Source organism: Bos javanicus, chromosome 3, assembly GCF_032452875.1.
Source record: "Bos javanicus breed banteng chromosome 3, ARS-OSU_banteng_1.0, whole genome shotgun sequence".
Lineage (NCBI taxonomy): Eukaryota > Metazoa > Chordata > Mammalia > Artiodactyla > Bovidae > Bos > Bos javanicus.
Window position 1 is genome coordinate 105,924,540 of NC_083870.1, and position 27,645 is coordinate 105,952,184.

A 27,645-nucleotide genomic window follows, 5' to 3' on the forward strand; every position below is an offset into this window, starting at 1 on the left:
ACAGGCTCTAGGGAAATACCAGTTATCAAAACTCAGTCCCTGCTTTCTTGGATCTTAATTCTGGGAAAATTAAATAGATAATAATAATAATCTAGAAAGCTAATGTTGTCTGCCATCCCAGTGAATTGCCCACCATCAAGCCATCAGCCGCTGTAGACCTCACGAATGGTGTCCCCTGAGGGGAATTCAGGATGGAGACAAACTGGAAACCTTCTGCCCTCTGGCTGACTGTAGATAGTTAAGACGCACATCTAAGGAATAATGTCAATGAGCAGGGCCTTTACCTTCTGCTATGACTTGTTAATGACTTTTAATCTAGTCATCACTGAAAAGATTATTTCCTGTATTTTGAGTTACTTCCTGACCTCTTTCAAGCACTGCCTCTGGTGTGCCTGATTCCAGAGCAACTCGTCCTTCTCCAGAGGATAAACTCTAGTCTCTTCTGGAATGAGGAAATGTGGTAATGTAAACTCATGTTTACAAAATAAAGAGAAACTCACATAGTTAATCAGCCCTAGTTAATTGCATTTTAAACAAATTAACTTAAAAAATAACCTGCTATCTTAAAAGTATGTCTGTTATGATTCACCATTCTTAAAAGCTTATAAATTCTGATCTATTTGTAAAGAAAAGAAGGAGGGGCTTCCCTGGTGGTCCAGTGGCCAAGACTCTACCCTCTCAATGCAGGGGCCCCAGGTTTGATCCCTGGTCAGGGACTTAGATCCCACATGACACAACTAAAGAGTTTGCATTGCACAGCTAAATATCCCGTGTGCCGCAACTAAGACCTGGCCAGCCAAACAAATAAAAATAAATATTAAAAACATAAAATAAAAATGTGTGTTAAAAAAAAAAGGAAACAAAAAGATTTCCTCACCTATAAAAGCTAGGTGAGAAAGTATAGGAATTGCCTTTCTCTATTGTCATCATAGATACCCAGTTCAATTTGGTTCAAATCAAAACAGTTCAGCAAGTATTTATTGAGTCCCTACTGTATGCCAGGCACTTGTGATGCACCAGTAAACAAAACAGATCCCTGCTCTCATGGAGCTTACATACTCCTAAGGGAAAATATGAGTAAATAATAAGCATAATAAATGTGTAAATTATCAATATCTAGTATGTTATATAATATGTGATATGGACAAAGAAGGAATACAGAAGTTAGGGGGCAAGGAAAGGTTGTAATATTAAGTAGCATGGTCAGAACAGGCTTCAGTGAAAAGGTAACATTTGAGCAAAAGTGAGGAAGGAAGGGTAGGATGTCTGAAGGAACAGCTAGTGTAAAGGCCTAGTGGCAGGAATAGGCTAGAGTTCAGAATGGAGGTCTTGGCTGGAGACATGAATTTGGCAGTTGATACAACCATAAAATATCAACAGAGATGTTATTTTAAGCCAGAAGACCATGAAGGATCACTGAGACACAGACTGTAGACAGAGAAAAGTGATGGCCATGCTTTTCACTAAAGGAAGCAATCAAAAAAACCCAAATTCTTGGGAAATCTAAGAGGACAGAAACATGGAAGAACATATAAGAGGCACAGTGAGCACCCTCATTCTGTCCTTCTGCCCATCAAAGTCATACAGGACTTAAGAGTTAGAAGACAGTTTTTTTTCAGGTAAACATACTAATATAAAATATCTAGAGATAATGGAATATATTCTGGATTAACAGCTTTACTTTTGATAGTTCACACAACATTCAGGCAGTTAAATTGTTTGTTTTGAACTGCCATTTAAGAGTAAGAAGCTGAACTTGACCAATCTCCACTGATGTTTGAAAGGATGCAGTATTTATAAAGACAGTGAAGTACTACGAATCAACTCCTCCACTTCCCCTCTCATACTTCCCTGCCTCCATACTTTGGCCCCTGCAGTCACCGTCTCCCTGGTCCTCTTTGGTGGGACCCTAAATGTGTTTTTCTAAGGGCTGTTTCAAAGAACTTCTCGCTCAAAAGACAACACATTTTTTTAATTTAATGCCATACATTTGGCAATTGGAAAGTAAAAGACAATTAAAATGCCATCCACCAATCTTAATAAAAAGACATCAATATGTATTAGGAATTATGGTCTAATTTTCTTAGGTGTAATAATGGCATTGCAGTTAAGTCTTAAAAGAGTGGTGGTTATCTTTTAGAGATACATCCCAAAGCACTTGTGGATAAATAAAAAAAAAAAAGCATCATTATGAACTAAAGTCTACATAAATATCTCCATAAATAATTCCTAGGCTTCCACAACAGCATTACAATTGTGATTTTAAAAAACCTTTTTGCAACAAAATACCTAAGAGATTGATAAGGAAACAAGACTTTTGGCATAGATACAAGTGAACATACGAATATGACATTAAATGGTAGTCTAGTGTCAGTATTAATCATTGTACATATATTCATTTTACATAGTGGGATGGGCAAATTACAATCCTTGGGCTAAATGCAAACCAACACTTGTCTTTTAAATAAAGTTGATTGGAGCAAATATACCAATTCATTCATGTCAGTGGTTCCCAACTAGGAATTATCTTGCCCTCCCCAGGTCTGGGGAAATTTCTGGTTGTCACTGTGGAGCGGGGAACTACTGACATCCAGTGGCCAGCTGCTACTGCTGCTAAACATCCTACAAAGCAGGATAGCCACCTACAACAAAGCATCCCAAAACATTAGCAGTGCCACAGATGAGATACCCATATATTGTCTCTGGATACTTCTGCACTAAAATGATAGAGTTGAGTAGTTCTGACAGAGGTCATATGGCCTACAACACCTAACATGTTTATTATGTGGCCCTTTACAGAAAACATTTGCCAATTTTTCTCTATGAAACCAAAAAATGTAAGTACCTCATGTTTAGCTGGTTACCTATTAAGTCTAGAAAACGCTCTTTAACATTATTTCTAGAATGAGACAATTGACATTTTTATTTCTACCTCTTCTAGCCATATAAAGGGCTATAGTAAAAGGTTATATTTTATTCTGATTCATTAAAGGGATATTTAAATCCGTGACTCTCAAAGTCAATCACAGATCACTGGCTTGTCATGATGATTTCACTGCCCCACAGTGAAATGAGAAAAATAAAGACAAATTTGGGAGATTTCCATAAAACTAATTTAATGTAAGAGACTGTTCTCTATAATTATAGTCTTCCTATATTTTAAAATAATAAAACGCCCTTTCTTTTCTGAAGCAATGCTGATAATAGGTAGTTTGTTTTTTTAACACAGCAAAATTAGTAATTGTAACATTGGGTCAAACCATTAAAAAAAAATGATTCGTTCTTGAAATCTGAAAGTCAGAAAATCCAAATTTAGAGGCTTTTGCTCCAATTGGGGGATTCTTTGATGTTGAACATATTTCACATACCATTGCTGAAGGTATTTCTTAAGTGTGTTTTGCAGTGTCAAATAAGTGGTGAACTACAGCTGAAGGCTTTTCCACATTCATTACAATCATAGGGTTTTTCTCCAGTATGAATTCTCTGATGTTTGGCAAAGGATGAATCATGCCTAAAGCCTTTCCCGCAATGACTGCATTCATAAGGTTTCACTCCAGTATGGACTCTCTGATGGATAGAAAGATGTATTCTCTGGCTAAAAGCTTTTCCACATTCCTTACATTTATATGTTCTTTCCCCAGTATGACTTCTCTGGTGTTGAGTTAGGTATATGCTGTGGCTGACAGTTTTACTGCATACACTACAAATAGAGGGTTTCACAGCAGTATGAATAATCTCATGTTGCCTGAGGTGTCTAATATGGAAAAATGCTTTTCCACAGTCTTTGCATGTAAAAGGTTTCTCTCTGACATGAGTTCTCAGATGCTGGATCAGTCCAATGCTTTGGCTAAATGCTTTCTCACATACACCACATTCACAGGGTTTCTCCCCAGTATGAATTCTGACATGTTGAGTAAGAGATGATGGATGGCTGAAGGTTTTCCCACATTCCTTACACTCATAGGGTTTCTCCCCAATACGGATTCTCTGATGTGGAATAAGGGATGAGCTTTGGCTAAAGGCTTTTCCATATTCTTTACATCTGAAAGGTTTCTCTCCGGTGTGAATTCTCATGTGTTCTGTAAGGTGAATGAACTGTTTGAAGATTTTTTCACATATACTACATTCAAAGATTTTCATTCTTGTATAATTCCTTGAATGATTAATCAAATCTAAATTGCATCTACTTTTCTTTCCAGATATGTCATATCTATGGTGTCTTTTTTCTGGAGGGCCTACTGGTCCTATAACTTTTGAGCTTATATTAATATTTTTCTCAAATTTGTTAGATTCTTGGCCTCTCTCCTGAGTGAGCCTTTTCTTGTGGATCAAGGGGATTTGTCTCTCACCCATTCCTTCGTTCTCCTGGTAGTTTTCTAACTTGTGACATTTGGAGATTCTTCCCAATGTGGAAATCAAGGTGCTTCCTCTCAGGAACCTTTCCATCATCAGGGCATGGTATAATTCTTCCCATGAAATGTCATTCTTTAAAGTTGTCTCTTTGGTTTCTGTTTCATCCTCCAAGTCTGAAAGAAATCCCAAAATATAAATGACCCATATTCACTGCACTTCAAAAATAAATGGCCACAGTGCAAAGAGGAGGGAAAAATAATATATACTAGGTACAGGAGGGCTGAATAGTCTTCAAATAGGATCCTGCCACCTAGAGAGCTAATATGAAAATAACAAAGTGGTCAAAACAAAGAAGCTGTTAAAAGAATACGAGATAGGACTTCCCTGATGATCGAGTGGTTAAGAATCTGCCTTGCAGTGCAGGGCATATGGGTTTGATACCTGGTCAGAGAACTAAGATCCCACATACCACCAGGCAACTGAGCCCACAATTGGAGATCGCATGCTACAACTAAAGAGTCCATGTATCAGAACAAAAGATCCCTCATGATGCAACAAAGATCCTGCATGCGGCAACTAAGAACTAACACAGCCAAGTAAATAAATGGAGCTCTGAGGAGTTATACAAAATGAAAGGCTTTTTAAAAATGTATGTGAAAGTGACTTTGAAAACTGAGAGGAGTTCATCCATGAGAACTACAAGAGGAAATGGACTAAGAAGAAAACATCACTATAAGGGCAAATATCAAGAGATAAGACAGGAAGATAAGAATTTTAACACAATATCTCAACCTCCTATTTCTATGACAAAATTTTATTTACTTAAAAAATTTAAGTACCTCATACATTTTGCATGCTCAAATAAAACATTAAATAATATAGAAATGCATTCACTAAAAAAGGGTAGCCTCTGTCAATTTCATCTCCATTTCCTTTATTCTCTTAGGATTATGGAATGAATCTGTTCAGACATTTCTCAATAATATATACATGTAAATATGTGCGTTTGTGTATATATGGTCATAAATATAATTCTGCATGTTTTTTTAACTCAACTATGTCTTATGCCCCCCCCATGTCTGTACATTTAGATTTATAATATTCTTTATAACAACTGCATTCCACTTAGTGAAGTAGTGAAAGTCGCTCAGTCATGTCCGACTCTTTGCGACCCCATGGACTATACAGTCCATGGAATTCTCCAGACCTGAATATCAGAATGGGTAGCCTTTCCCTTCTCCAGGGGATTGTCCCAACCCAGGGATCGAACCGAGGTCTCCGGCATTGCAGACAGATTCTTACCAACTGAGCTATGAGGGAAGCCCACATTCCACTTATAGACATATTTCTTTGACTTTTCTCTACTGAAAAATATTTAGGTAGTCTCCATTTTTTCCCTTTATTTTTTATATATAAATTTGTGTATACTTCTGTCAGTGTTTCATAGGATTTACTAAAAAGAAATTATTAGGTTATGGGTATATGTGCTATTGGTGAATATGGGTGCCTTTCACTGGATTTTTATCTATCTTCATAATTATTGTCTATATAAGAGGTGAAAAATGGTTTCTTAATTTGTGACAAAATATTATCTATACTGTAAAATCTTAAAAGATAGAGAATGTATATATATAGGGTAAATATATCCATAGTACACATGACACAGCATTTTCAGATGTGATTTTTATAAATCAGATGAGGGAGTTTCCTGGATTTTTACTCTCTACTTCTATCCAACTATTCTGGACTCTATCATCCTAAAGCATCAATAGTTTCTGTTCACAGCAAACTTATTCTCCAGGATGTCCAAGCTCATTTTAGTCAAAGCACAAACAAAGTACTTGGTAATAGCAGGATAAATTTTGGACTGGACTCAAAAAGCAAGTAGAGATATTTGGATTACTTATTATAGGGGATAAGGAGTCACTTAACTTCTTTTTAGGGTAAAAAAAAGATAAATGAGATGTTTTGAGTGGTCCAATCTAGCAGTAACATTCAAAATGATTCTGAAAAAGAAAATAAGATATCCACAAATGCAGCTGGAAATTATAGTAATTGGCATGGAATAATGGGAACCTGGCTTAAGAGTACATCAACAGAGATGAAGAGTAGAAGTGGACTGAGTAGGTAAAACCAGAGAAGAAAACATGGAGGATGGGGGGGGAAACAAAGTAGAAAGCATGATACATCCTTGCTGATACAATAATTTCTAGTCTTAGAGGCTGAAAGGACAGGAGGAGTCAGGATGAGAACTTAGTTTGGGAGAGATAATTGCTTCCAATTTTGGATGTACTGCGCTTGAAGTAACAACAGTGTGTCTATATAGAGATGTTCCAAACACCAGGGAGATGAGGGAATAGAGTTCATATGAACATGTATGACACAAATGAAGATATGGAGAATACAGATATCAAAGGGATAGTTGAGAACATCACAATGCATCTGTGGGAGTTTGTGCAGAAACAGGACAGCAGTGTAAAAGAGAGAGGCTCCTCAGGGATTGTGGCAGAGACTATTAGCTGTTCATTGAAACATCTCCTTATTTTTGGACACACAACTATACTATACTTCCCAATCTTCCCTGAATTTGAGTGAAGTAACAGGTCTCTCCCATTAAGTGAATAAGAGTGAAAAGTGATGTAAGCCATTCCAGTTTGGCCCATAAAAACCACCTAAATGAACTCCTCTGTGCTTTTCCTCTGTGCTGCGCTGTGCTGTGCTTAGTCGCTCAGTCGTGTCTGACTCTTTGCAACCCCATGGACTGTAGCCCGCCAGGCTCCTCTGTCCATGGGGATTCTCTAGGCAAGAATACTGGAGTGGGTTGCCATGCCCTCCGTGTGCTTTTCCTCCACTGCTGGCCAAACTTAGATGATGAGGAGGCCCTCAAGAATGACAGAACTACCATGTGGAAGGAATCTCTGTCCCTGAATGCAAAGTGGTAAAAAACTGTCCACTGAACTAACCAACTTCCCCGGATGAATATATGAGCAAGAAAGCCCTATTCAGTTTGAGCCAAACTTGAGAGTCTAACCTAATAAAGGCATAAGTGATACACCTGCATTAAGAAGGAGATCGATGAGAAGCACTGAAGAAGCAATAAGAGAGACAGAAGAGACAAATATTATTAAACTAGCTGATGGAAGAAAACAATACCATGAAGGTGGTGAGGTCTACATAACCTAATGCTTCCCTGTAGGAAAGCACCATAAGAACTCAAACCGTGGAGGCAGCATGATTAGAATTCAAACACAGATTCAAAAATTAGGATTCAAACACATGTGGCTAAACAATCATGGGCAGATTTCTTAACCTAAGCACCTTCTTTATCTCATTTGTAATATGGGGTTAGAGTAGGTACAGGACTCATAGAAACCAGCTTGGAAAACAGTGTCATTTTTACTATTCTTAGAAGTCAAAGACTATTAAAACCCACTGGATTTGCTAAGAAGGAATTCTGTGGTGATTTCTCAAGGAGTCATGTATTATCTGAAATAGAAGTTAAATTACCCAAGTTAAAAAGAGAATCAAAATTGAAGGGATAGTCATAGAATATAGGAAAAAAATTTAAATGGAATCATCAGAAAAAGTCATGATAAAATGACTTAAGAATCTGGTGTAGGGTGCTGATATTTTTTGAGTGTTTGTCTTTTGTTGTGTTTCTTTTGTTTGGTTGGTTGGTTGATTTTTTTGGCTGCACTTCAGCATGAGGGATCCTAGTTCCCTGACAAGGATTGAACCCATGCTCCTTGCAGTGCAAACACAAAGTCTTCACAGATTCTTAACCACTGGATTACCAGGGAAGTACCAAGAGCACTGTTTTAAATGAGGAGAGATCCATGGATATCTGAATGTACAGGAGAAAGAAACTATGATCAGGGCAAGGTTTAGAATGCTGGAGAAAGCAAGAAAACCACAAAAGTCAGGTCAGAAGAAATGGTAAAGGCAGTTAACCCTGAAGAGAAAGCCATCTCTTTTCCTCTGACTCCAGAGAAACTAACGAGAAGAGGCAAGTGTAGGAAAGGAGGGACAGAGTGGTAATCGAGTTTTTTGTGGGTCTCACGCAGGTGACTGCAGCCTTCCCCACGGCCTGGAGAAGCCTTTAAGCTGAACTCTCTGGCAAACGTAAGGGCTCCACCTGCCTTGCTCTTTCCTGGACTTGGACCTCCTGAAACCTCTCTCTTCATCAGCCATGGCTCTTCTCCTTTCTCTAACTGGGAAACCACACCAGGTTTGGAAAGCTGGTATCCTGCTTACAAGAAGAAAAAACTGCATGTGCTGAGGTCAGAGAGGTATCCCAAGAATTTAGAGACAGTCATTTGTTAGTCAGGCCTTCTGCAGAGTAGAGTAGAAAGACCAGGGCAGAAAAGACCACAGCAGTTCTGACTTGCTGTTCAAACGAACTAGAAATTTCTAACACAGAACCCAAAGCCGAAGCAGAGCAGTTCAGTTAGAAATAAAGATTCTTTATTTATTCTTTATTTATTCCAATAGGCAGATTCTTCTTACAAAGGGAATCCACCCTTACCCACTGAGACCAGATTTCCATAGTTCTCCAGCATCACCCCCCGGTACAGATTCTGGTGAGCAGGAGCCAGATGCCCCCACTCCTCCTGGGTGAAATCCACAATTATGTCCTTGAAGGTCAATGGTTCCTAGAACATCAAATATATTTCTTTTTAGCCTGAATCAGGAAGTTGTTTTCACTTTCTCTATATGCTAAGAGATTGTAGCCAAGTTTTCTTGGACCCTGGACCCTCTTCTTTTTTTTTTTTTAGCAAATCTATCACAGAGGTGGAAAAACAGCCCTCAGCAGAGATTCACCTCAGGTCTGCTGCTGCTGCTAATTAATCGTTTCAGTTGTGTCCGACTCTGTGCGACCCCATAGACGGCAGCCAACCATGCTCCCCCGTCCCTGGGATTCTCCAGGTAAGAACACTGGAGTGGGTTGCCATTTCTTTCTCCAATGCATGAAAGTGAAAAGTGAAAGTCAAGTCGCTCAGTTGTGTCTGACTCTTCGCGACCCCATGGACTGCAGCCTACCAGGCTCCTCCTTCCATGGGATTTTCCAGGCAAGAGTACTGGAGTGGGGTGCCATTGCCTTCTCCACCTCAGGTCAGATAGGTCTATATCAATCTGTATGAGAAAGCCTGCCACACGTGGGAACCCATCTTGTCGGGGGACGTCCAACTTTAAGGAACACAACATGTTGCACTTTTCTTCCTTTGCGTGCCATTTCTCAAGGATTCTCTGTTCCTTTTCAGTTCCTATTCCAGGAACGAGTAGAGCTGCATGCAGTTCTCAGGACTGAGATCATGGGAAAGGGTACCTGCTTGGATTCCTTCCAGTAACTCCCTTCAGTGACTGTTTTCAGCGTTAGCAACCTTGTATATATTAGACTATCCATTTTGTTACAACTGATGAAATTTCACTCTTTGTAATAGCTGAGTAATCATTTTACTAAAGATATATATATAAGCGTGCATTTCTGCTAATAAAATACCCTTGCTCCACTAGAGACCTGGGTCCCCTGCATCCTTCTTTCTGTCTTCATTCTCATCGGAGCGTGGAAACCTACCAAGCTCACTTTCTTGCCTGGGCTTTCAAGACCTCCTTGAGAGGACGCCCTGTGCCTTCGTGAGCGATACAAGTCCTGTGTATGGGCTTCATTGGTTTTCCATGTAACCTGAGAGATCCTGAGAGATACTGCTCTCTCTCTCTCTTCTTTCTTTTCCTCAACTCTGGTCCACCAGGTCCTGGTCTATAAAGACCAATACCATCTCTGTTGTGTGAAAGGCTAGAAGGAGATCTCCTTGTCATTCAGCCTTCATCAGCTCCTATGGACAGTCTTTTGAAAACCATTTGGCTGATTCTCTGATGGAGGTTACAAAACAATGCAGGGAGCGTGTAAGTTGTCTCTTCCAACTCACAGTTTGGCTGAAGGCAAAATACTCATGAACTGTATTAAAGAGGGTTGTAGAACAGTATATAGTAATTTAAGGGCAATAAAAATCAGGAATATTTGAGAAAGAGGAGAGTCCAAAAGGAGGCTAAGGCCACAAGACAAGACAGGGACCCTGGTTGGGCTGAAAGAACTGGTTATAAATCAGAACATTTCTACATGAGTAAGACCCTTAGCTAGGGATTTCTGTTAGTAGGAAAAGTATGTGAGAATAGCACATTTTTGGAGGGAGCATGAATTGTGCCTTGTAAGGAAGATCCCTTGACCAAAGCGGACACTGTATTGGGAAGTACAAGGGCCTGCTGTGAACAACCTACACAAATAACCATTTGAGTTTGTTTTTTTTTTAATATTACCAAATGGGAAGAGAACTCAGAAGCCAGAAGGCTGAAATAATAACACATTCCTTAAGTATACAGACTATTTTAATGCTTTTAATGGATTGTAAATAATTCTGGAATGTATTTCAGCCCTATGAGGCCAACACTAGCATCCACATTTAACCAATGAGAAAACTGAATTTGAGCAAAGTTAAAGACTTGCTGTTAGTCACTCAGTTGTGACTGATTCTTTGTGACCCCATGAATTGTAGCCCACCAGGCTCCTCTGTCTGTGGAATTCTCCAGGCAAGAATACTGGAGTGGGTGGCCATTTCCTTCTCTAGAGGATCTTCCCAACCTAGTGATTGAACCCGTGTCTCCTATATAGGCAGGCGGATTCTCCTACATTGGTCTGAACCATCAGGAAAGCCCCAAAGACGTGAGACTAAACCCTATACCATGTGATTTTGGAAGCTAAGATCTCTTCACTTTAAAACTCTCCTGTTCTCTAATATCTCCTTCTACGTTGGTTTTCTAATTCTCTAACTCTCGAGTTTCCCTGTGCTTCTGGGGTTTGGTTGTACAGAACTTTGCCTACTGCCAGTACCACCGGCTTTCTAATGAGCTAATGTATGACTCTTGGAAGCTTTCCTTCCTATTCTGCTCAGCCTATTTCGTTTCTGCCCTTTGTGACCTGTCAGCAGCTTCTCTACTCACTTCTCTATTCATCTACAATTCTGCTCCCGGACATGACCAAAGATCCTCTCTCAAAGGTCTTTAAGGAAGTGCATGCATTTCCAAGAATATCAGAACCTCACTCTGTTCATTTTAAAATGTTGCTTAAAATGTTTTACAGTGCTTGTCTTTCCCCTGGATGACATCTTGTGAATTTTAAGAGCAAGAATTACAGGGAGCTCCTTGGTAGCCTAGTGGTTAGGATTCCGGGCTTTCACTGCTGTGGCCCTGGGTTCAATCCCTGGTCAGGGAACTCAGATCTTGCAATCTGTGTGGCATGGCCAAAAAAAGAATTACTTTATGTACTTTTTCCACATACACACACACACACAAACATGATTTTTTAATTTGTTGGATAAATGGCTAGAGGTTTGCTAGAAACAAGAGGGTTCTTTAGGAGGGTTACTACTGGTGGGGAAATTACCTGTAAAATAAATCCATGCAGGCTGATTTCAAACAGGCTAAGAAAATCCAATCCAAGAAGTCAAGCTAAAGAAAATCAAAGTCCAGGGCTCTTAAAATCTAAGAGACAATTTCATGAAAGTGACAGGAAACTCCGACCCACCTAGGATTCTGCTGTCAGGGACCTAGAGGTCACTTCATCCTCAAAACTTTATCCCTGGGTCTCATCAGCATCCTGAGATAGCCAAGATGGAAAAAGGAAAAGAGCTATGAAGTTTGCACCTCTGCAAATCCCCCTAAATAGAAAAACTTCCTGCAGACCTGCTGAACACAGCCCCTCTCTCAATACATTCACAAAGAGGGACATTCAGAGCCACTCAAGAGCAGACTGGAGCCTCCTAATGGGAGGATCTGCAGTGCACTGATTACAGGGTTAATGTTTCCCAATGACCAGTGCTGGTCCAAAAGCACAGACCTACCTCAAAAATCCTCCGACGTTCCCCACTACAAGAAAGAAAAATCCAAACACTTTATCATATCATGGACTTCAAGATCCTCCACAAACAGTCCAAAGCTATTTCTCCAAGTATTTCTTGCCCCTAAACACTGGACACACCTACCACATAATCCACTCTTTGAACATACCTAGATATTAATAGCACCCAGCTCAGAACTTTCCCCCAAGGCCTACTCAGTGAAAAACCGAGGTATCCTTCTGGATCAGTTCAAGTGAAGTTTTATCAGATCCCCTTAATGCGAAAAAAACGTCCTCACCCCTGTATTCCCCCAAAGCTTGGTTTTTCTCTCTAATCTGGTATCTCAGGCTGCCTCCTATTATATTTATTTTCATAATTATATCCTTCAATTGAGTATTAGTATGAGTATATGTGTAGAAACTTTATCTGGTTCACTTTTTCCCATCTGCTAGTTAAGTATAACACCCTGCCAGGCTACTAGAACTCAAGAAATACTAGCCGAATTTGACATGTTAAAAATATGGGGCTTCCGTGGTGGCTCAGTGGTAAAGAATCCGCCTGCCAATGCAAGGGACATGAGTTTGATCCCTGGTCTGGGAAAATTCCACATGCCACGGAGCAGCTAAGCCAATATGCCACAACTACTGAGCCTGTGCTCTGCAGCCTGCGAGCTGAAACTGCTGAAGCGCCTAGAACTTGTGTTCTGCAACAAGAGAAGTCACTACAGTGAGAAGCCTGCACACCCCATCTAGAGAGTAGGTAGCCCCCCTCACCGCACCTGGAGAACACCTGTGTGTAGCAACAAAGACCCAGCACAGCCATAAATAAATAAATAAATGTTTTAAAAAATATATATGAACTAGGGAATCCCCTGGTAGTTCAGTGGTCAGGACTCTGCACTCTCACTGCTGAGGTTAGAGGGTTAAATCCCTGGTCAGGTTAATTAAGATCCCACAAGATGCAAACAAATGAAAAAAGCAAAACAAAACAACTTGTAATTAAAGCACATGAGATAGTAGGGCTAACGGCGACCTCCAAGAGGGCTCACGCCAAGGGGCACTTTCCAGGATTGCTGCTGCCAGTACCCCCGTCCCCCTGGAGACCCACTTCTGACCCACGTCTCTACAGGAGACCCTCCAACACTAGCAGTGCTCCCTTGAAAGATGAGGATCTTAAGCATCACACCTTAGAATGGAGATTTCATCCATTAGGAAAGACACCTCCAAAAACTCTCTGTATTATATCCCTAGAAAGGCTCCTAACAGGTATTGCTAACCAATCCTCGTGCTGCTACACTCCAGGGAATAGACTCCTGGAGTCACGTGACACGCCTGAAAAAAGACACTAACTAGAAATGCACATCCTCTGGTGACCTAAAAGTAAGTATTTCCTAAAACTGAAGCAGACAATATCACGAGAGATAGGTGAGACAGCTTTCCCAACATATCCAGACCAGGACTGTTGGAAGTTCATCACTAAAGCTGTAATGATGACACAATGCTTCAGATAATCTCCAGTGTCTATGATCTTGATAACATAAGTACTTGAGATAAAAAAAATGCCTGAGAGTTCTCCCTCCCACCCCTTCGTTTTACTCAAATTGACCTTAATAGGTTTCCAACGTGTACACTTTCCCTCTGATGTAAGACACTATTCCCAGAAAGAACTTTCTTGACATTGAGGGACAAAAGGGCTGATGAAACTAGAAAACCTGACTCTTGACTAACCAAGTTTCCAGAGGAAGATCTTGGTCAAAAGGAGGAAATGTAGAAATTAACAGAAACCTCAGTTTAAAAAAGGCTTCCCTAGTGGTTCAGCTGGTAAAGAATTTGCCTGTAATGCAGGAGACCTGGGTTCGATCCCTGGGTTGGGAAGATCCCCTGGAGAAGGGAAAGGCTACCCACTCCAGTATTCTGGCCTAGAGAATTCCATGGACTGTATAGTCCACCGGATTACAAAGAGTGGGACACGACTGAGTGACTTTCACTCACTCAATTAAATAAAACTGGGATACCAGAAGAGGGAGCTCTCATACTTTGCAATGATAGCAGAGTCCAACAGGAAGAAGAGACTCCTCTTCTTTCATGGCAAGCATTCAGCCAGCAAAAAGCTATGGACTATTTTTAACTATAGCTCTTCCAACTTCCTTTTTCTCTATAAAAGTATTCTCCTATCCTTATCATTGGGGACTTGTACATGGTTCACAGTAGTTGCAGACCACAAACTGCAATTCTCTGCTGATTCTGAATAAACCCATCTTGGTTGGAGAAATTTTTTTTAAAGCACATGAATTATTGTCCTTGTATTTTTCCCTTAACTTTTTATCATGAATACTGAACACCCATATATCTTCCACCCGCATTCAATAATCACTGCTGCTGCTGCTAAGTCACTTCAGTCGTGTCCAACTCTATGTGACCCCATAGACGGCAGCCCACCAGGCTCCCCCATCCCTGGGATTCTCCAGGCAAGAACACTGGAGTGGGTTGCCATTTCCTTCTCCAGTGCATGAAAGTGAACAGTGAAAGTGAAGTCCCTCAGTCGTGTCTGACTCTTCACGACCCCATGGACTGCAGCCTACCAGGCTCCTCTATCCATGGGATTTTCCAGGCAAGAGTACTGGAGTGGGGTGCCATTGCCTTCTCTGCAATAATCACTAATGTTTGCCATATTTACTTCATTTATCTATATTTTTTTCTGAGCCATTTCAGAGTTGCAGATATCATAGGACTTCCTTGGAGGTGCAGTGGTTAGGACTCCACACTTCTCCACTGCAAGGGGCGTGGATTCAATCCCTGGGGAGGGAACTAAGATTCCACATGCTGTCATGATACCTCCTCCCTGAATACTTCAAAGACTCTTCTCCTGCATAACCATAATACCATTTATCTCAGTTTAGAGAGTTAATAATATCCATCCAAATATTCAGTAAATATTCAGATTTCCTCAACTGTTCCCAAACTATCTTTTATCCTGGATTTTTTTCCAAACCAGGAGCCAACCAAGGTTCACACACTCAAAGTGGCTGTTATTCAAAGCCTCTCTTACTTTTTTCACAACAGTGGCTTTTAAAACACTGGTATCGTCTTACTGTATCCTCATGGTTAGGTTTATCTTACTTCTCCATCCCCTATATTTTCTTTAAATCAGAAGTTCAGCCTTTAATTTGGATCAAGTTAGTTATGACCAACCTAGATAGCATATCCAAAAGCAGAGACATTACTTTGCCAACAAAGGTCCGTCTAGTCAAGGCTATGGTTTTTCCTGTGGTCACGTGTGGATGTGAGAGTTGGACTGTGAAGAAGGCTGAGCGCCGAAGAATTGATGCTTTTGAACTGTGGTGTTGGAGAAGACTCTTGAGAATTCCTTGGACTGCAAGAAGATCCAACCAGTCCATTCTGAAGGAGATCAGTCCTGGGTGTTCTTTGGAAGGATTGATGCTAAAGCTGAAACTCCAGTACTTTGGCCACCTCAAGCGAAGAGTTGACTCACTGGAAAAGACTCTGATGCTGGGAGGGATCGGAGGCAGGAGGAGGAGGGGACGACAGAGGATGGGATGGCTGGATGGCATCACTGACTCAATGGACGTGAGTTTGAGTGAACTCCGGGAGTTGGTGATGGACAGGGAGGTCTGGCGTGCTGCGATTCGTGGGGTCGCAAAGAGTTGGACATGACTGAGCAACTGAACTGAAACATTTTAGGAAGGGATATATTATGGGTGATACCATGTGCTTTATATTACATGACCCAGAAGGCACAAAATGTCAGGTCATCCCATCACTGGAACACTTGGTTAAGATAGTGACCACCAGATATTGCCACTGGAAAAGTATGTTCTTTCCCTGACATTTAGCAAGTGATTTGTGGGGGGTTATAGCTCAGATGGTAAAGAATCTGTCTGCAATGCAGGAGACCCTGGTTCAGTTCCTGGGTCAGGAAGGTCCTCTGGAGAAGGGATAGACTACCCACTCCAGTATTCTTGGGCTTCCCTTGTGGCTCAGCTGGTAAAGAATCCGCCTGCAATGCGGGAGACCTGGGATTTTCCCTGGGTTGGGAAGATTCCCTGGAGAAGGGAAAGGCTACCCACTCCACTATTCTGGCCTGGAGAATTCTATGGACTGTATAGTCCATGGGGTCGCAAAGAGTCAGATACGACTGAGCGACTTTCACTTAATCTCATTTGTGGGGGTGAAACTTTGACACCTTTGGAATATCCTATTCCCCATCAATCTTCCAATTATTTCATTTATAGTAAAATATCCCACCATTCCTTTCAAATTCATTACTGGAAGGTGTTTTCTGAAAAGGATTTAAAAAGCAAGGTCAATGCATCCTTCATTCCCATAATAATATAATTTCAAAGTAAGAAAATCAGTGTCTTAATCACTTCCAATGTTGACAGATGAGTTTTCTCCCCTCTTCTTCCTCTATTTTAAGTATCATCATGAATGTGTGGAATTTTACTTATTTAAGGTGTTACAATCAATCTGGATACTTAAACTGTCCCCAGTTTGAACAGGGCTGTTGCATCCTTTAAACACAGGTCTATTAGTCTCTGAGCTCTTCCTTGCTATTTGAGCACAAGATACTCCATCTCACCTGGTACTTTCCCTCCTGCCTTCTACTTCTGACCTACATACCCGGCACCTGGACAGGTCATTTGTTTGATTCACATTTCCTCACTGTAAAATATGGAAAATCAGGCAAGTTCTCCCAGCCTCATACATCCACGAGGAAGTTGAAAAGAAATAACATACACAGTCATAACACTGAAATACTGGTTTGGAGCTGAGTTAACCACTACTATTTAGGAAAACCTCAGGCCAGGAGCAATAAAGAACTCCAGAGACTTTTTACCCAACTGCCTCCCCAACAGATGCTTCTGCTCAGATGTCTACATTCCTTCCCACTCTGGAGGATGGTGCTCTTCCTCCCTCCCACCCAGCAGTCTAGTCTCACCTTCCTCTTTAAACATCTCAGTCACGTCCTCCCACAGGGGTGCCCCCACCACCGTCTTCTCTGGATGGTGCAGCTTCACCCAGGTGCTGGCCTCAGTGGGCAAGGTGATCAGGAGTCACTGTAGGATGATGACTTCAGCACTCCTTTCTGGGGAACTCTGGCTCCACCCACAGGGCAGAGTCCTGACCGGGCTTCTCCACTTTCTGATGAGGAAACTGCCAGAGTCTCTGACAGGAGGCTTTACAACTGCACAGGTGTCCTCCACTCTCAGGAACCCAGGGAACAAACAGCACCAAAATCCAGAGTCTGGACAGTTTTACTCTCTAGGCTCTCAAGGAACACCTCCCATCCTTGCCTCCATCTGTCTCCTCAGCAGGCAGCTGGAGGCTCCAAGTATTTATTCCCAATCACCACGATGGGCAGAAAACATCAGTGTTAGTGAAAGGATCTAGGAAGTTCAATCACATGGTCAGAACTTACACCAATCAATGAAAATTTCTTTTGCAACAGATACACAGAGATCATGGATAGACACAACCCACATGGTCCAAAACACTGCTGATGTCTAGAAGCATAAAGGAATTAATAAAATCCAATTATTTGTTTAGGCAGTCCTACCTTTAAAGTTATTTAACTTAGTTAACTTCTATGCAGAGTACATCATGAGAAACGCTGGGCTGGAAGAAGCACAAGCTGGAATCAAGATTGCCAGGAGAAATATCAATAACCTCAAATATGCAGATGACACGACCCTTATGGCAGAAAGTGAAGAGGAACTAAAAAGCTTCTTGAGGAAAAGAAAGAGTGAAAAAGTTGGCTTAAAGCTCAACATTAGAAAATGAAGATCATAGCATCTGGTCCCATTACTTCATGGGAAATAGATGGGGAAACAGTGGAAACAGTGTCAGACTTTATTTTGGGGGGCTCCAAAATCACTGCAGATGGTAACTGCGGCCATGAAATTAAAAGATGCTTACTCCTTGGAAGGAAAGTTATGACCAACCTAGATAGTGTATTCAAAAGCAGAGACATTACTTTGCCAACAAAGGTCCGTCTAGTCAAGGCTATGGTTTTTCCAGTGGTCATGTATGGATGTGAGAGTTGGACTGTGAAGAAAGCTGAGCACCGAAGAATTGATGTTTTTGAACTGTGGTGTTGGATAAGACTCTTGAGAGTCCCTTGGACTGCAAGGAGATCCAACCAGTCCATTCTGAAGGAGATCAGCGCTGGGATTTCTTTGGAGGGAATGATGCTGAAGCTGAAGCTCCAGTACTTTGGCCACCTCATGCGAAGAGTTGACTCATTGGAAAAGACTCTGATGCTGGGAGGGATTGGGGGCAGGAGGAGAAGGGGATGACAGAGGATGAGATGGCTGGATGGCATCACTGACTCGATGGACGTGGGTCTTAGTGAACTCTGGGATTTGGTGATGGACAGGGAGGCCTGGCGTGCTGCGATTCATGGGGTCGCAAAGAGTCGGACAGGACTGAGTGACTGAACTGAACTGAACCTTTAAAGTAATTTGGAAATTATAAATTTGGAAAACTCAGCAGTGGCCACAGGACTGGAAAAGGTAAGTTTTCATTCTGATCCCAAAGAAAGGCAATGCCAAAGAATGTTCAAACTACCATACAATTGCACTCATTTCACAAGCTAGCAAAGTAATGCTCAAAATCCTTCAAACTAGGCATCAACAGTACGTGAACCAAGATATTCCAGATGTACAAGCTGGACTTAGAAAAGGCAGAGAAACCAGAGATCAAATTACCAACATCTGCTCTTGGGCTCAGACCTAGGTTGTGTTAAAATGGCGAAATGCACCAAGAAAGTTGGAATCATGGGCAAATACACCACCCGTTATGGTACCTCCCTCAGGAAAACAGTGAAGAAAACTGAAATCAGCCAGCACGCCAAGAATACCTGCTCCTTCTGTGGCAAAACCAAGAAAGAGATGAGCTGTGGGCATTTGGTACTGTGGTTCCTGCATGAAAACATTGCTGGTGGTGCCTGGACCTTCACACCACTTCTCCTGTCACAGAAAAGTCTGCCATCAGAAGACTAAAGGAATTGAGGACCAGTAGAAGCACCACCATTTGATAACGTTGGTAGCCTATAGTAAATGAGTTGATTTATGTAACTAAATTACTTTGGCTTGTTAATTAAAAAAAAAATTCCCCAACATCCACTGGATCACAGAAAAAGCAAAGGAATTCCAGAAAAACTTCTGCTTCATTGACTACACTAAAGCCTTTGACTGTGTAGAGCACAACAAACTGTGGAAAATTCTGAAAGAGATGGGAATACCAGAGCACTTTATCTTCCCCCTGAGAAACCTGTATGCAGGTCAAGAGGCAACAATTAGAACTGGACATGGAAAAACAGACTGGTTCAAAACTGGGAAAGGAGTACATCAGGGCTGTATATTGTCACCCTGCTTATTTAACTTATATATGCAAAGTACATCATGCGAAATGCCGGGCTGGATCAACCACAAGCTGAAATCAAGACTGCCAGGAGAAATATCAATAACTTCAGATATGCAGATTATACTACCTAATGGCAGAAAGTGAAGAGGAACTAAAGAGCTTCTTGATGAGGGTGAAAAAAGAGTGAAAAAGCTGGCTTAAAACTCAACATTCACAAAACTAAGATCATGGCATCTGGTCCCATCACTTCATGGCAAATAGATGGGGGGAAAGTGGAAACAGTGACAGACTTCATATTATTGGGCTCGAAAAGCACTGCAGATGGTGACTGCAGCCATGAAATTAAAAGATGCTTGCTCTTTGGAAGAAAAGCTATGACCAACCTGCTGCTGCTGCTGCTGCTAAGTCGCTTCAGTACTGTCCGACTCTGTGTGACCCCATAGACGGCAGCCCACCAGGCTCCTTTGTCCCTGGGATTCTCCAGGCAAGAACACTGGAGTGGGTTGCCATTTCCTTCTCCAAGGCATGAAAGTGAAAAGTGAAAATGAAGTCGCTAGACAGCATATTAAAAAGCTGAGACATCACTTTGCTGACAAAGGTCCATATAGTCAAAGTTATGGTTTTTCCAGTAGTCATGTACAGATGTGAGAGTTGGACCATAAAGAAGGCTGAACAATGAAGAATTGATGCTTTTGGACTGTGGTGCTGGAGAAGACTGTTAAGAGTCCCTTGGAAATCAAATCAGTCAACTCTAAAGGAAATAAAACCTGAATATTCATTGGAAGGACTGAAGCTGAAGCTCCAATAATTTGGCCATCCAATGTGAAGACTGGACACATTGGAAAAGACCTTGATGCTGGGAAAGATAGAAGGCAGGAGAAGGAGGCAACAGAGGATGTGATGTTTGAATGGCATCATCCACTCAACGGACACCAGTTTAAGCACACTCCAAGAGATAGTGAAGGACAGGGAAGCCTGGAGTGCTGCAGAGAGTCAGTCAGACAGGACTTAGCGACTGAACAACACTTTTAAACTGGTCTGCGATTTGTAATCAAAAAGGATCTGGGTTTGAATACAGCTCCTTCACTTGTCGGCTGTGGCAAGCCACGTAATCCCACGGATCCCGTTTCCTCCTCTGTAAATGGAGATGATAAACCTTTCTCCAAAGATGGACCGGTCTGGCCCAGCCCTCGCAGCCTTTGTGTGAGCCTGACTCAGAGGCTGGGAGCACACCGCGAGCCACAGATGACATCGGGCTGGGCGGAGGCGGCTCTTACCAGTTTGTCCGCTTTCCAGACCCAAGGGAGCCCTGGCTCACCCGTCTCACCTGCTCTGACCGCACTCCCTAGCCCTCCGGCGGCCGTGGACCGGTCACCGCGCAGGGACAAGATGCTCCCACGTAGCGCAGCCGTGGCCGATGCGCCTGCGCGACAAGCAGCCTCGGCGCGCGGTTCCCAGCGTCCTCCGGGGCAGCCAGCCCGCCTGCGGGCGCCTGAGGGGATGCTCTCCGGGGTGCGCCCCGGGATGTGGTTCCATCACTCTGGTTCGTCTGCAGCCTGGGGCTAGAACCCAGCGTAAGGCAAGCCCGCTCCTGTGGAAGGAGACAGAGCCTGTCTTCTCGCCAGCCCGGACTACTGAATAGAAGCAGCTCTCCTCTGCCGGGCATAGACTTGTGAATGTTTCCGCGGGAATATTTGAAACCCTTGACAAAGGAAAACATCTGTATCTCTTTTTTGTAGAAACAACATTGGTATAAAATGACCATACCACTTTCATTTAATATGTACATAGAAAAGACTGAAAGTGGAATGGAATCCAGTGTTTCATTAAAAGAGTCAGACACGACTTAGTGGCTGAACAACAACGAATAGTTTTTTGTTCTAGTATTCAAGAAGTCCTTACGTTAATTGTTTTCCTTATATTTCTGAAATACCACAAAATACAAAATAATTCTTACCTATAATTTCACCAAGTAGGGTAACCATTGCTAACTTTTGGTGCACAGACTCACCTACACACACACACATACACACACCATTTTTTTCATGTCTTTTATGTATTTTCTGCAGAAATGATTATACTCTAATGCTGTTTTATCTTCTACATCAATAGCTTACAAAAGCAACAATTTAGAAAACAGAATAAAGCAATGTCATTGCTAGCTGTTATGAACTGAATGTCTGTCTCCCCAACCAGTCCCACAAATTCATATGTTGAAACTCTAACCCCCAGAGTAGCTATATTTGGAATAAGAAAGTACAGACCTTCCTAAGCTTATGATGGGATTGCATCTAGATAAACCCATAGTACATTGAAAAATACCGTAAGTCAAAAATGCATTTAATACACCTCACCTAGCTTAGCTTAGCCTACCTTAAATGTGCTTAAAACACTTACATTAGCCAGAGTTGGCCCAAATCATCTAGCACAGAGCCTATTTTGTAATAAAGTATTGAAATATTTCATGTAATTTACTGAATACTGTACTGAAAGTGAAAAACAGAATGGTTGTGTAAGTACAGAATGGTTGTGAGTGTATTGGTTGTTTATCCTTGTGATTGTGACTGTCTGGGAGCTGAGGCTCACTGCCACTGCCCAGCATCACGAGAGACTATGCTAGCTCAGGAAAAAAATAAAAATTCAAATTATAGTTTCTACTGAATGCATATCACTTTCACACCACTGTAAAATTGAAAAATCTAAGTCAGGGAGGGACTCACTGTAATTAAGACTAAATGAGATCATAAGGGTGGGACCCTGATCCCATAGGATTAGTGTCCTTTTAAGAAGAGACAGCAGAGGGCTTAATCTCTCTCTGAAGGCAGGCACTGAGGAAAGCTAATACGAGGATTTAGCAAGAAGTCACTATGTACAGCCAGGAAGAGAGCCCTCACCAGAAAGTGATGCTGCCAGACCATGATCTGGGACTTCTAGCTTTCAGAATTATGAAGAAATAAATGTCCGTTGTTTAAGCCACCCAGTCCATGATATTTTGTTATAACAGCCCAAGCAGACTAACACACTAGCATGTAGTATTTAGAGTATGAAGCTTTGTTCCAAGTGCATTATATATTTTAACCAATGTGGTCCTCGTAACAACCTCCTGAGGTAAATGCTATTATTATTCCCAATTTGCAGAAAAGAAAACTGAGGTTTGGAGAAGTTAAGTGACTTTTCCTGCATCATACAGCTTGCAAGTGATAAATCCAAGCAGTCTGCTCTTCTACCTGCTACTCAACAAAACCGTGGCACAAAATATAATAAAACGTTAACGGTAAAGTCTAGGTAGTGGTACATGGATGCTCACTGTAAAGTCTTTCAACTTTCCTGTATGTTTGAATGTTTTCATAATAAAATATTGCTAAGAATAAATAAGAATTATGCAGGACCTTATCAATAAAGTCACAAAAATTACTGATTTAAATGGAAAGAATAGTGATGTACATCATGTTCATGGATTGGAATAGAACTTTCTAAATATGTCAGCTTCCTCCACTTTAATGCTCCCCAATAAAAATCTCAACTTTTCCTTTTAATAAGTTAAATGATTCTCAAGTTTACCAGGAACGGTAAGTATTCCAGAATGGCCAATAAAATTTTCCAACAATAATGATGTCAGACTTGACCTACCAATATAACTTATATAAATTGTTTTACCAATATAATACAAGGCTTGATAATCAAGATAAGATAAAACCAGCACCAAAATATACTCTTAAATTAATAAAATTAAACTAAAACCCATTTAATATATTATAAAAGTGGAATTTCAAATTAGCAAACTGATGATGATTATTCAGTAAGTGTTGTGAAGACAACTAGTTAGCCATTTAGGGAATTAAATACCAAAATTGGATGGCTTGTTGTTCAGTCGCTCAGTTGTGTCCGACTCTTTGAAACCCCATGGACAGCAGCAGTCCAGGCTTCCCTGTTCTTCACCATGTCCTGGAGTTTGCTCAAACTCATGTCCATAGAGTCAGTGATGTTATCCAATCATCTCATCTTCTGTCACCCCCTTCTCCTCCTGCCTTCTATCTTTCCCAGCATCAGGGTCTTTTCCAATGAGTTGGCTGTTCACATCAGGTGGCCAAAGTATTGGAGTTTCAGCTTCAGCAAAAGTCCTTCCACTGAATATTCAGGGTTGGCTTCCTCTAGGATTCACTAGTTTGATCTCCTTGCAGTCCAAGGGAGTCTCAAGACTCTTCTCCAACACCACAGTTCAAAAGCATCAATTCTTCAGTGCTTAGCCTTCTTTATGGCCCAACTCTCACATCCTTACATGAAAGCAAAAATGAAAGATGCTCAGTCATGTCAGACTCTTTGCAACCCCATGCACTATACAGTCATGGAATTCTCCAGGTCGGAATACTGGAATGGGTTACCTTTGCCTTCTTCAGGGGAATCTTCCCAACCCAGGGATCAAACCCAGGTCTCCCGCATTGCAAGTGGATTCTTTACCAGCTGAGCCACAAGGGAAGCCCAAGAATACTGGAGTGGGTAGCCTATCCTTTCTCCAGGGGATCCACAAGGGAAGCCCAAGAATACTGGAGTGGGTAGCCTATCCCTTCTCCAGGGGATCTTCCCGACCCAGGAATTGAACCAGGGTCTCCTGCATTGCAGGCGGATTCTTTACCAACTGAGCTATTGGGGAAGCCCATCAGTACATGACTTCTGGAAAAACCATAGCTTTGACTATGTGGACCTTTGTCAGCAAAGTGATGTCTCTGCTTTTTAATACACTGTCTAGGTTTGTCATAGCTATTCTTCCAAGGAGCAAGCATCTTTTAATTTCGTAGCTGCAGTCACCATCCGCATTAATTTTGGTGGTATTATTTGCATATCTGAGGTTATTGATATTTCTCCCAGAAATCTTGATTCCAGCTTGTGATTCATCTAGTCTGGCATTTTGCATGATGTACTCTGCATAGAAGTTAAATAAGCAGGGTGACAATATACAGCCTTGACTACTCCTTTCCCGATTTTGGACTAGTCCGTTTTTCCATATCCTGTTCTAACTGCTGCTTCTTGACCTGCATACAGATTTCTCAGGAGGCAGGTAAGGTGCTCTGGTATTCTCATTTCTTTCAGAATTTTCCAGTTTGTTGTGCTCTACACAGGCAAAGGCTTTAGCATAGTCAGTGAAGCAGAAGTAGGTGTTTTTCTGGAATTCCTTTGGTTTTTCTGTGATCTGAGGAATGTTTGGAATTTGATCTCTGGTTCCTCTGCTTTTCTAACCCAACTTGTACATCTGGAAGTCCTTGGTTCATGTACCACTGAAGCCTAGCTTGAAGGACTTTGAGCATAACCTTACTAGCATGTGAAATGAGTACAATTGTATGATAGTTTGAACATTCTTTGGTATTGCCCTTCTTTAGGATTAGAATGAAAACTAATCTTTTCCATCTGTAAATTTTATTCAAATCACCATTGCTATTCACATTTCTATTACAATGTTTGGCCTTATTCTTTAGAATTACCATTTTCACCACTGATTTCTGATAGGGTCAAAAAGAAATTAACATTATGACAGAGTGAGGCCCAATTTCAATTTATAATTATTTAACTTTCTAAGTATTTTCCATCACAAATAATTGTCAAGTTCCAGCAGAAGAATGATGGAAAAAATGCAGGAGGAATCTATGCTAGCACTCATAAGTATCTATACTATCAGCGCTTCCAAGCACTTACAATGGTAAGGAGCTGATGCTGTTTGTGTCGTATGCATACCTTTTAGACTTTCCAGTGTGCTTCAGCAATGCCAGCTGCCTGTATTTGCATCTCTGCAGCTGGGCAGGGAATTAACACTGATTACCCTCCAACTACCCCCACCACCAGGCTTCCCAGGTGGCTCAGTGGGTAAAGAATCTGCCCGCAATCCAGGAGACACAGGAGGTGTGGATTCAGTCTCCAGGTTGGTAAGATCCCCTGGAGGAGGGTACAGCAACCCACTTCTTGCCTGGAGAAGCCCCATGGACAGAGGAGCCTGGCAGGTTATAGTCCATGGGGTTGAAAAGAGTTGGACACGACTGAGCAGACATGTAAGCACCCCCACCAGCAGCCTTCGACCAATGATTCTCATCAGTTGGTTTGACAGTACCCAGACTGCTCACCACTAGATGGCATGATTCTGAGGTTATTATGCAGTTTCCCAGAGTTTCAGTGAGATTAAACTCCAGTATCCTACAGAGGGGGCTTCCCTGGGAGCTCAGATGGTTAAGAATCCACCTGAAATGCGGGAGACCTGGGTTCGACCCCTCAGTTGGGAAGATCCCCTAGAGGAGGGCATGGCAACCCAGTGTTCCTGCCTGGAGAATCCATCCCCATGGACGGAGGTGCCTGGCAGGCTGCAGTCCATGGGGTCTCAAAGAGTCAGACACAACTGAGTGACTAAGCACACAACACTCCTACAGAGGTAACTAGCTTAATAATGTACCTTTTACTGGCTACCTTTCTTTCCACCTTCTTCTCCCATTTCCTATTGGTATTTCCCAAATAAACTACTTGGGCCCAATCCTTTGTCAGAGTATGTTTCTGAGAGAACCCAAATCAGACAGTCACTGAAGGCATGAACAATGATCCTACAAGTCATACGGTCTTTGTATTTTTTGTTTTTGTTTTGGCCACACTGTGTGGCATGTGGGATCTTAGTTCCCGGACCAGGGACCTAATCTTCACCTCCTGCAGTGGAAGAGCAGAGTCTCAATACCTGGACCACCAGGGTACTTCCATGCGGTCCCTGTAAAGTGAGTGCCTTTCCAGTGCACATTACCCTCATCCAAAGCAATAAAATCCTATATTCTATATTTAACATACCAATTCTATTCCTCCTAATACACATGAAAAATAAATACAAGCACATTTACAATTTGTGTACTTTCACATATGGGCGAGGGGGGAGGGACAGACAGGGAGTTTGGGGTTAGGAGATGCAAACTATAACATATTGAATGGACAGACAGCATGGTACTACTGTATAACACAGGGAACAATATTCAATGTTTTGGGATAAACCATAATGGAAAAGAATATCAAAAAGAATGTATAATCTGTATTACTGAGTTAATTTGCTATGGAGAAGAAATCAACACATTTTAAATCAACCACATTAAAAAATTAAAAATAAAAATTGTCTTTCAGCATCACAGTCACCCCAGCATTGAGCTTCTGCTTCCAATGAATTTATTTGGTTTATAAATGAACTTGTCACTCCACTTAAATAATTCAGGATTTTGCTGGAGTTCTTTCTCCTCAAAGGAACAACCTTCACTAACACATGAGAGTAAATAGATGATCCTCTTTCTTCTCTTGTCCTCTCTGGAACAATCTTCCAGGATCTATTGCTTTCGCTAGGAGGGTGGGCACTCAAAGTTAATGCCCTTTCTCCATTCTGGGAGATAGTGGGACAGAATAAAGCCATCTTCTTCCTGCTTTCCTTAAACCCTCACAGGATTCATAAACCAGACTGAACAGTTTTATGATAATTTTTATAGTAGAGTCAGGAAATTCTCAGAATCACGATCGTAATTAACTTGACCTCTCTTAAAAAGAAAGTACTTGGCACTTTGAACTTCACAGGGACTGTAGTCACAACCCTCATCCTACAGGTGTTATTTTCCTTGAGGCTGTCAGTCCATGACTGTCTTCCCTGGGAGAACTACACCCCTTTCCAAAAGAAGGGTCTCATCCCCTGTCCTTTCTGCCTTCTTAGTCCTTGTCATATGGTCTTAAGTTCTAGTTAAAGGGAGCAGATGGAACACATGTATTTAGCTCCACTCCCTCACAAAAATCCCATCATAGCTGCAGAAAAAAGGACTCAAAACCAAAGGCATAAACCCAAGGATACATTGAATGCTGCTGCTGCTGCTAAGTCGCTTCAGTCGTGTCCGACTCTGTGCAACCCCAGAGATGGCAGCCCATGAGGCTCCCCTGTCCCTGGGATTCTCCAGGCAAGAACACTGGAGTGGGTTGCCATTTCCTTCTCCAATGCATGAAAGTGAAAAGTGAAAGTGAAGTCA

The 27,645-nt window shown here is 41.6% G+C and overlaps 1 protein-coding gene and 1 pseudogene across 1 annotated transcript; one reads left to right on the plus strand and one right to left on the minus strand.

The window, feature by feature from the left end:
- Positions 1-1,951: 1,951 nt before the first annotated feature.
- Positions 1,952-17,779, minus strand: ZFP69B (ZFP69 zinc finger protein B). Its single transcript, XM_061413176.1, is given in 6 exon segments — positions 1,952-4,526; positions 8,489-8,599; positions 8,879-9,005; positions 11,933-12,036; positions 17,205-17,361; positions 17,747-17,779. Coding segments are annotated over 6 exon segments (1,698 nt in total). The 3' UTR covers positions 1,952-3,360.
- Positions 17,780-18,176: 397 nt separating this feature from the next.
- LOC133245228 (large ribosomal subunit protein eL43-like) lies at positions 18,177-19,301 on the plus strand (annotated as a pseudogene).
- The last annotated feature ends 8,344 nt before the right edge of the window (positions 19,302-27,645 follow it).